Source organism: Rosa chinensis, chromosome 5 (assembly GCF_002994745.2).
Source record: "Rosa chinensis cultivar Old Blush chromosome 5, RchiOBHm-V2, whole genome shotgun sequence".
NCBI lineage: Eukaryota > Viridiplantae > Streptophyta > Magnoliopsida > Rosales > Rosaceae > Rosa > Rosa chinensis.
In genome coordinates this window covers 11,966,883-11,977,966 of record NC_037092.1, presented here as the reverse complement: position 1 = coordinate 11,977,966, position 11,084 = coordinate 11,966,883, and the positions used below count along the sequence as shown (strand labels likewise).

At 36.9% G+C, this 11,084-nt stretch overlaps 1 protein-coding gene across 1 annotated transcript; it reads left to right on the top strand.

The window, feature by feature from the left end:
- Positions 1-6,635: 6,635 nt before the first annotated feature.
- LOC112201578 (cyclic nucleotide-gated ion channel 1) lies at positions 6,636-10,674 on the top strand. Its single transcript, XM_024342486.2, has 8 exons — positions 6,636-6,904; positions 7,043-7,131; positions 7,321-7,810; positions 7,924-8,121; positions 8,411-8,715; positions 9,120-9,231; positions 9,405-9,653; positions 9,881-10,674. The coding sequence occupies exons 2-8, from the start codon at positions 7,091-7,093 to the stop codon at positions 10,328-10,330; spliced, it is 1,845 nt and encodes a 614-aa protein (XP_024198254.1). The 5' UTR covers positions 6,636-6,904; positions 7,043-7,090; the 3' UTR covers positions 10,331-10,674.
- The last annotated feature ends 410 nt before the right edge of the window (positions 10,675-11,084 follow it).

Sequence of the window (11,084 nt, the reverse complement as noted above, 5' to 3'; positions counted from 1 at the left end):
AGGGGTTGAATCCGTGTTGAAATTTCAGTTTGAACATCTTAAAGGAAGATGCTCATAGTGTGGCCTTATTACTCATTCGGAGCCAAGTGTGAAGAACCTAATGTGGCAATCTCTACATCTAGGGTTCTACACTTTCGAGATCGCTCTACATATGGAGGATCTTTTTCTTTCTCAGCTCAGAATTGCCGTGAATTACCCAAGCCGTCCTCTTCCTTGCTGAAGAAAAAGAAGCCTGTTATTCGGAGATTGGAAAGGTCAACATCTGGATTGGATTCAATTGATGGTACCGTGCAGGTTATGGCAGAAGCTGAGGCAATGGAGCCTGCGGCATTGTAGCAAGCGTGGCTACTGTGCTAGGTGTGGAATAGGGTTTGACGGTGGCCTCGGGTTTGGCAGCGACTCTGGTGTCTACAGAGGCTGCTACTGACTCCACTACTCTCATGCAAGCTGTGCAGATGGAGACTGTGATCTTCAAGAAAAGAAACCGAAATAGAGGTTGTACTCCCTCTCCAAAGAAGTTTAAAAACAATTCTGAGTGGTAAGCTTCTTACTCTTCAAGCTGACGCACTAGTTTTGGTTGAAGCTGATAATGAGATTGAGCGTGGAATTTTAAAGAAGAAGGTGGGAAGACTACTGGGGAGCAAGAACAAGAATCCTCATTCACAAAAGAAGGTTAGTGTGACTTCATTGCGTCTCACTTACCTTGCTGCTACTGCTACTTAGGAGGTTAGCCCTAAAGACAAGGGCAAAGGGAAGTTCTAAGTTTTCTGTTCTCTTTACCTAGCATTTGGATTCTAGTCTTTTGCTATTTAAGTTTAGCTTCTCTAGTTGTACACCAATTGAGGTCTATAGGCGATTAAAGTTGCTATGGTAAGGATTTAGTTAGTGTGGATTTGTATTCATATGGCTAGGTTTAAATAATTGTGCTCATTTTGTTCACAATGAGGGTTACTTGTCATTTACTTGGTAGCTTGTGTCATCTAGTATTTTGGGTGTAAGACAACATATGATGTACGTGCATTCTGGCTATGGATAAGTAATGATATTATCTATTCTTCAAAAAAAAAAAATGTTAAACAAGATTGTTTATGTGTTTATAATAATTTAGGTCACTTTGTTTTTTTTTTTTGAGTTAAAGAAATATATTCATCACAAGCCAGAATAGGCCATTACATACCCTTCCACTATCATTTAAGGACATAGACAGACAAGAAGTTAGTGGTAGTACCCACAAGTGGTACGTACATATAGTCTTACTCATTATACATTCAAATACGTAGAGCCAGCGGATATCCTCCTTCGGTACTACTCCAGAGATGCTAGAGAGACAATGGATGCACATCAGTGCTTAGGTTCCTAAATACAAGGAATTTATTGTAAAAGACAAGCTAAAACATAGTAAAGGCCTAGGGCAAAAACCCTAGCCCAAAATAGTCAGCCCAAGAGCATCCAAAGAGTGGTCCACCACCAGAGCCCATCAAGCCCGCCTGGTCTCAGCCCATCCACCCCAGACGACATGTCGTACATACAAGCCCAGCGACTCCGCCCGACCCACTATACTCCTCCTGACCAGCTCTGCTCCTCCCGACCCGTGCCGCCTTGATCTACGCCTCTGCGACCACCTGCCACTTCGACCCAAACTCGCCGCAACACACGCCGACCTGAAGCATGACGGACCACCATTGAAGCAGAACCCATACCGTCGGCCTTGCACAGCACAACCCACCACCGGTCGAGATGTGATCGAAAAACCCAAGCCGAGGCTTTCTGCAACTATAGCGAGCGCCACCATCCAAGGAAACCCTCGAACCATATTGGATCGAATACCCGTCCGGCAGCAAACCCCAAGACGTTTGTGAGGTCGGAGGCCAACACCCGTCGGGCGCCGCCGGACGAGGTGAATTCTCATGGACGAAAACCGGGTTTTGTGTTTTTAGGGTTTCTCTCTGCAAGTCAAAACCACAAAATCCTCTTAATTTAGGTCACTTTTAATTATGAACGTGGGTCAACTAATCCAGCCAATTAATTTTGATTGTTAATGCAATATAACTTTATATTTTTTAAAAAGTTAAACAAGATAACACTTTGGATAGTTAGATGCTAATAATTCACTCAAAATATCAATAAATAAATTGGAACCGGTGGTATCACATCTCCGAAATTAAAGAGAATAATGTCGAAGAAAAAGCATATTCAAAGAGCAAGAAAAATTCGAGTATGTAAGTCAAATTGCCCCTTTCAATCGAAAAAAAAGAAGTTCAGATCGATCGGACCCTGCAGTTGTCTGACACTTTCGTCCTTATGAGTCCAGACGAACAAAAATAATGTGTCGATCTGGTTCTGTAAAAGCAAGATAGCTAGCTTTGATAGAGTCACAATGCTAACTTCACCAATAATAGTACGTACCGATCATGCACGAGAAAGCTAATTAATAATACACAGAAAAGGATGACAAGAAAAATCCAAACGGACGACTTTAATAAAGTCACTAATATGTGTTGATTAATGGAAAAAGCTAGCCATGCATGAAAAAGATACTCGGAGAACTGTAACCACAAAAAAAAATATATACACACACACACGGAGAACGATTAATTTACTATATACTAAAGCTCCTATCACTGTTTATTGAAAAGACAGTTTTACCCCCACTTTTGACTGAAATTACAATTCTGCCATATATATATATTTTTTTATACAATTCTGCCATATCCTTTTATTTATTTCAAAGGAAAACTATTGTGTTTTATATTTGTAAATTGCTATAAATCATGAAATTTTTTTTTTTGTTGTATCCCATTTGTTGCTAATTTATCATTCACAACAAGACAAATCATATTCTAAATAGCGGCGATATTTTTTAAATTGCGAGTATTCATTTATTACATCTGAAACTTAGAAGAAAAAAAAAAAAACAAACCTGCGACATCGCAGGGGTCAATCTGCTAGTAATTGACTAAAGATCAATGATAGGGTTTAGTATTATGATTAGGTCTTCTTCACCCACTACTAAAAGTTTTTGCATGAAAGGCGCAAGTCCTGAGACCCACTACTAAAAGTTCTTGCAACGAAAGGCGCAAATCCTGAGACCCACTACTAAAAGCTCTTGCAACGAAAGGCCCAAGTTTTGAGACCCACTACTAAAAGGTCTTGCAATGAAAGGCGCAAGTCCTGAGACCCACTACTAAAAGCTCTTGCAACGAAAGGCCCAAGTCTTGAGACCCACTACTAAAAGATCTTGAACGAAAGGCGCAAGTCCTGAGACCCACTACTAAAAGATCTTGAACGAAAGGCGCAAGTCCTAAGATGATAACTAATTGAAGAGAATTCTGGAAAAAGAGGTCTTTGCATGTCCATCAATCATCAAGAAATTGACAACCAAAATACGACACACTAAATTTACTCTCGACCCGAAACTTTTTTCTTAATTTATTCGAGACCCATCGCTATTTTAAAACAAGTCTTTTTACAGCTTTTGTCTGGGATTGTTTTTTGGGTTCAATTTTTCTCTTTCATCTTTTATCCGCTCCGCTTCCACATGACACGAATAGGCTGCGTTTGGCAGCTTTATAAGCAATTTAAATTAAAATAATGGAATAAACTAAAAATAGCTTCTTCTTCTTTTTTTTACTATATAAGTTAGAGCTCTTTTCTATAGCTAAAAATAGAAGTTCACTCAACCTAGCTAACTAATAAAAGTAGCTTATTTTTTACTAAAATACTTTTAGTTTCAAGTTAAGTAAAACACTTTGTCACTGTTTCTATTGCCGACTCGTGGCCGGGAAACAAAACAAGGTTGTGTTATAAGTTTTTAAAGTTTGCGATGTTATGACTTCTAAACAATTGATTATGGGCCGAGGAAGAATCCATCTCGTCCTCAGGTACTCTCTGCTATGGATGTAGGGACTTTACACGAATTGGCGTTACCAACCTGAGTCTTCATGCTATGTAATTCGGTGATTGAATGTGAAAGTGCAAGTAACAATACATTTTTATGATTTTCTTGATTTTTTACAAAAAAGTAAATAGCATAAAGTAAACGGCATGAAGTAAATACCAAAAAAGTAGAGAGAGATAAAGAAAGTGCAGGTATGTAAAGAACAATAATGTAAAATGCGGTAAAACTAAAGAGCCATAATGTAAATTGAGGAAAATAAAGTGCAGGAAAGTAACGAATTCAAGAAGATAAATTGCAAAAATATAAAGAGCGATAATGTCAAGTGCCGGAAATATAGATAAATACCAGTAAAGAAATTAATAGAATAAAGTAGATAAAGATAAGTAATTGTATATGTTAAGAAGTTGATAAATTATTGAAATAAAATGTAAAATCACGTTGAGCGTTTGTCGAGGACCTCTAACAAGGAGTCAAAGATGCATGTGGTCATTTTTATAATGAAAGACAATAGTACTAAGTAAATAAATATACAATCTCAGCTCTAACTGTCGAGACCGTATTGATTAATTACATAAATTCAAAAACGACAATCAACGCAGAGTTACATGCATTTGAGTGCAGGTTGTGCAGCTAATTTGGGAATCAAAACTCATAACCATGCATTTAAAGCTAATTATCTAAAATTTTGTGCCAAGTGACTATGAATGTAATAAATTTTCTTAATGCTTGCAACTAGTAGCTTTCGTTGAATGTAATAAATTTTCTTAACACTTGGTTTCCGGAGGTTAACCAAACCACAACCTTGGTTATTGATCGAGCTCAGCCCAACTTTGCCGCAGCTGCAACTTAATTAAGCTATGCAATCTCGCGACCACGGGACCGTTCAACTTCATCCATTATTGCCGCGACCATTTGACCATGATTCAACAATTTTATTCATAACTCTGCGGCGACCGCGATGGTTTTTTTTTTTTTTTTTTTTTTTAATGCAGTGAGTGATAGCAAAGTAGCAACCTTTCAGACACTCCAATTTATTAAGCAAAAAAAAAAGTGAATGACAATGAAGAGGGACCTAACTAAAACCTCAAGAATAAACAAATAAAACAAACAAGTCAACGAAATCTAAACTGTAGAAGATTTAAAACATTACTCTTATGGAACGACAAGAGAAATGGAGGAGGAACCTAACATATATTAGTTTGCGACGTATAATCCGGTATATTTGACAATAGTGTCGACCCACTTCATTCATTATATGCGGCCATTTAATTGCAGTTCCAGTAATTTCATTTAATATACTCTACAGCCATTACTTACAACTAAATGGGCCATGGTGTTAACTTGACTTGCAATCTCACACGGCCTCTATTTTGTTGATATCATATACGACTTCGCAGTCAAATGGTGTGTTGACTTTGTGCGGCCAGCCTGGCCGTACTGTTGATGTTAATTACAATTTTGTGGCACAAATCTAATACCGGAAATTAAGACAGCTAATCAATTTGTGCCGTATAGAAATAGGAACATCTGCAATAGGCACAAATTCATCTGTCTCTATAGATATCAATGGGAACATGTATGAATTTAATTGAATTATCCCCTCAAGTCCCCTTTGTACGTAGGTGTTTCATAGTATTGCCTTCTTTAACTAAAGCTACGAACAAGGTAGAAGACGAAGCAAAAAGAGAGAAAACGCTGTAAAGAGAGATTTCTGACATTGATGCTGACCAAAAGAAAGGGATTACAGAAGAAGGATCATGTCGTTTTATACAGGACTCGATTACCAGTATCTAAGCCTTCATGCTTAATTTTTAGCAGCTTAACTAATTAATCAACTTAATTTCCCAACGACCCAACTGTACTAGTTTATTGGATCCAGTACATCACTGAAGAACAATTGACTACAATTGTAAACACTAAACATTGCTGCTAAAGGCTTGGAGAAACCCTTGAGCCCGAAAATGTTGGAAGAATTACTGTATGGGGAGATAGAGAGCAAACTAGGATAACGACAACGTCTTTCTCACCAAGTACAAGAAGTCCTAATAGAGTAATGGGAAAAGACGAGTCAGTTATGGACGTACAAAGTTTGGTCTTCATCAATAGACAAGAAAGCACCAAACTATCAGACAGAGTAAATTCCTTTTCGACCAAAAAACTCCCAAGTCTTTTTCAAGCTTTCGCCTTTTTCACTTTATTTGCGTTATTTATTTGTTTTATCTTTTTGATAAAGTAATTTAAGCTTTACACTCAAAATTAGTTAACAATAGTTGAAGAGGTTTAAATTTTTATATACTTTATTGGTTTTTCAATATTGTGAAGCGTATCGCCACACGTGTAACGAATTTTTCAGTCATACATATGGACAACTAATATTGGATAGTGTAGATCACGTGCGGCCATTGTGCGTTCACTCGTGGGCAAACTTAATTCTGATACCATAATAAAGTAATCTGAGCTTTATAACCAAGGAGGGACTGGAGGGAGTCGCATCCTTATAAACAAATCTGATGGTTGGAGACCCAAAACCTTATAAATGATTGTTTATAAGAATTAGGGTATATCTAAACAATCATTGTCAACTGATTTTTGTTGTGAAACTCATATTACTATATCATGATATAAGAGTCAGGTCCGCCCATATGTGAATGTGCAACGACACACGTCCTCTAAGTTACTAAATATAAATTGTTTACGTGTATAGTTTGAAAAGTAAGTCTTCAATAATTCATGTAGTTTTGCCATGACCTACTTTGGGGAATAGAGTTGCTTGCTTGGGCTCTCCCTTATGCTGTGACTCGTGACACGTGACTCGTGAGCTGCTCTTGTTGTACGACTTTTCCTATATAATTGAATCTAACCAATGTTGTCCATATTGGCTTCTACTTCTTACCAGCCACTCGGTTTTCATTTCTCATATTGAAATTGTTGCCAAAGTTCCACCAACCAGAGTTTTGTTTCGATCGGCCGCGCGTTCTCCTGATATCTGCTTCTCGATCTCCAGAGGTTCCCCTTCTTCATCCTCCCTCAAACTTCACACACACACACACACACACACACACTACTATATATGAAATAAATGCTATATATATTTATATTAAAGTTCAGGCTATCAGTAATTACCTGCAATTTCCATATTTTCAGTAATTTCTCAGGACCATCTCTCAGAGAGTCCTATCCTATCCAACATATATGTCTAACAACCAGGTACCCAGTGATGTCCCTATGATGAGGTTAGTTTCTTGTTATCTTTTTTGGGTATCATTAATGCTATAAAAACATACTATTGACTTAATTTGTATTTTATCTTTAGCGATACAAACATAAAAATATAAAGCATCACATAAAAGAAATGATGAATCCATCTCGTTTTGATTTTCTCTTTCTCATCAATTCCATTTGATTCTATTTTCTTTTGTCAGCATCACACGGGGAATCAAGTACAATTTCGACAATGTTGAGGAGCAACCGCGAGATCCCCCGTGGAGTGATCGAGATGCAGCTTCAACAAAACAAAAATTGGAAGAAACAGTTCTTTCAGTTTCATTCTGGAATAAGATGTTCGTACTTGCATGTGTGATTGCAGTCTCATTAGACCCGTTGTTCTTCTACATTCCAATGATCGATGAAGAAGAAAAGTGCCTTGCAGTAGACAAAGAGTTGAGGACTATAACTCTCATTTTGCGATCGCTTACTGATGTCACTTTCGTAGTGAATATCATATATCATGTTTGCAAAGCCATTAACGCCGCCTACAAAGTACACAAAGGAAAAAAGTCTGAATTGGCATCTGATTGGGAATTTTCGAAGGTATCAACAGCGGAGATAATTCCATTTGCTAAATTAGTTGCTGGGAAGCTAGCATGGCGCTCTACGCTAACCAGCATTTTAGCTGTTTTCCCCATGCCACAAGTAAGCAGATCATAATTTGAGTTAATCCAATTATTTTAAATAGCTAAGTTTAATTAATAAGTAGCTAGATATATAGGTTTAGCAACCTGACCAAAATTATTTATTCTTTCCAGCTGCTTCTAGTATTTGTCTTCTTCAAAATGAGAGGCCATGGATACTTGGAGCGTAGAAAGATTCTGAATGTCTTTCTTCTCGCTCAATATCTGCCAAGGATCTATCGAATTTACCTATCATCTCAGAAACTTAGACAAACTACTGGAATATGGGCTAAAGCTCTGTTTAATTTTTTTCTATATATACTTGCAAGTCATGTAAGTCTAATTCTCATCATATCGCTTCATTTTATTAATCTTTAGTTTGTAAACTACACTTGATGAATTTTTTTTTTTACTAAAATTGTTAACTTGGGAAAGATTTGATTAATTTTTCAAAATTGACAAATTTTCATTTTTGAGGTTTGTTGGTTGCTAAAGTACATCTCCCCTACATAGTTGAATTATCTTTTTTTGTTTTCATTAAAAAAAAAAGATATATAGCTACATGAGTTTTCCATATTCATTAGTAATATGATCAGCAAATAATTTGTGTGTTGACTTTTAGGTCCTTGGAGCTTTTTGGTACTTTTTTTCTATTCAACGAGAAACTTCTTGTTGGCATCGGGCATGTGTAAATAATAGTACAGATGTTGAAGGATGTATGAGTACCTTATACTGTGAGGTTCACAATATTGCTGCAAGAAATGCCACATTCCTTGATCAATTTTGCCCTATAAGTGCTGAAGAGAATGCTAAGGCCCCTTTTGATTTTGGAATATTTTTGGATTCCCTAAAAAATGGTATCACAGGGGATATACACTTCGGAACGAAGTTATCTTACTCTTTTTGGTGGGGATTGCGTAATCTAAGGTTTGCTTATATGCATGGAAAGTCAACTATTGTTTTACAATAAGTCTGAACTTTTGTTGTTTTATTGAAATTTTCTCTCACAATGGTCGAATATGGTGGTGTTCACCTAGTTATTAGATAATCAAATAATTTGCGATCAAGAACCATTGAACTTAATGTCAATGATTTTTATTAAAACAATTAAAGTGTATTAATTTAGTCTCAGCGCTTGATATTAAATCTAAAAATAAATGACTATAAATTCTTTGATAACCTGATGACCGGATAAATGCCCGTGGTCTTGTCATAAATGGATAGTTTCAAATATCTAATTAACTAGTTTCCTTTTTCTTGGGCTCCACATATTGGTTGTATGCACACTAGTTCATTGTTAATGTCTTAATATCACTTCTGGCTTTTTGCAGTAATTTTGGCACGAATCTCGAAACAAGCACCTATGTGTGGGAAACTTGCTTTGCAATTTTTATTTCTGTCATTGGCTTGCTACTATTTCTATATCTCATTGGAAATGTGCAGGTTGGTTATGACTCTCTCTATTGGTACTGTATCTTTGTGTAGATGGGTTCAACTTGAATACACAGATCATGATTTCCTTTATGGTGTTTTCATATGTATAGTTTATATATAACCTGTAGTGAAGCTGGATTTAAGCAGCTAATCGAGCTTATTAATCATTTCTGGTGAAACAGACATTTATGTCCATGGAAACTCAAAGATGGGAGGACATAAGAAACAAGATACAATTGAAAGAGAAAGATATAGCAGAATGGATGGATAGAAATGAGCTCCCAGACGATATGAAGAAAGAAATTATGAAGAACATAAAGCAAAAACTGGAAGAGAATAAAGATGCTGATCTTGAGAATCTTTTCTCTGTTCTTCCGATATATACCAAAAAGTGTCTAAAGCGTTTCCTCTGCATGAAAACGCTAAAGAAAGTATGTCCCAAATCTCTCACCTCTCTCTCTCTCTACAATGCTAACTCTCTCTCTCTCTCTACAATGCTAATTAACTTTTTTGCTTACATGATATCTTAAATTGCAAGAACATTTTCAAGTTCTTTTGCAATCCTTAAAAAAAAAAAAGTAAAAATTCTAGGCTAATGAAGGCCTTGTTGGTAATATATATGCAACGTAACATAGCTAATTCTGTTATCTAATGATAGGTCCCAAAGCTTGAGAGGATGGATGAAATAGTGTTGAAAATGATGTGTGACTATCTAAAGCCAGTGATGTATGCCGAGGGCACCGTGGTTTTACAAATGGGAGATCCACTACATAGCATGCTACTCATTACAGAAGGCACATTATTGACCTACAGAACTACCAGTAATGATAGTCATGTTGCAACTGAAAACGCAAAAATGGGTAGTATTCCAAGTTCTCCGTCAGTGGGCAACCTTGACAAAGGTGACTTTTATGGCGCCGAAGAACTGATCGAGTGGGTAACACAAAAGAAGGATTTAGGCCAGCTTCCCGGCTCTGCCTTCAATGTGAAATGCGATTCAAAAGTAGAAGGCTTTGTTCTCGCGGCCAAGGACTTGAGAAGTGTAGTTTCCAAATGCGAAAACTGGTGGAAAATTGGCATTAGCCAGTCAGACCACAGCAAATGCTAGGATTGTGCAGCAGAAACCCGGAGTGAATCCCCCGTACTAGCAGAAACCTGGAGCACTTAATTTGTACCTGCTCTAGAGATTTACAAAACGCATGAACCTAGCTAAGATATAACCAATGATCACGTGCTTATTTGTGTGTATTTATATTATTGTTTTTTGGGACAAATTGTGTGTATTTATATAGCTATTAGCTAGAAACAGAGAGTGCTGAAGGTGAAATAATTGAGGGAAATTTGCGAATTTGTCATCGAAAGTTTAGTACGTAATTGTCATATGTTCGTGGGCCTAATAATTGTCACATTGAATTGTAGTATGTTTCTTGAAATGCATATCAGTATATTGAATTATGAATACTTCTATATACGTATTTACATATCTGTGGGTATGGACCGTATGGTGAGATATGCGGAGTTGTGGACACGGTGTCTCTGCTCGTGCATTAATGCCGGTCATCGGATTCTATTCCAAAAAAAATAAAAAATAAAACTTGCGTAACAATAATTAGTTGAGAATAAGAGGATGAAATCCTCATCAACCACCGCCACAAGTTCTCTACCAATGCACGTCTAAATAATAATAAAAAAGGAATAAAGAGTAAAGGACAACTTATGGACAAATTTGAAGGAGGTCTTCTCCATTCTATCACGAAACCACCAACGTACCTTGTAACACCCCGTACCCGAATTGAATTTACCACAACCCAGAATTTCACCAAGTTTACCTCTGATCGGGCGCGTTCAACAGAGTCTCGCTT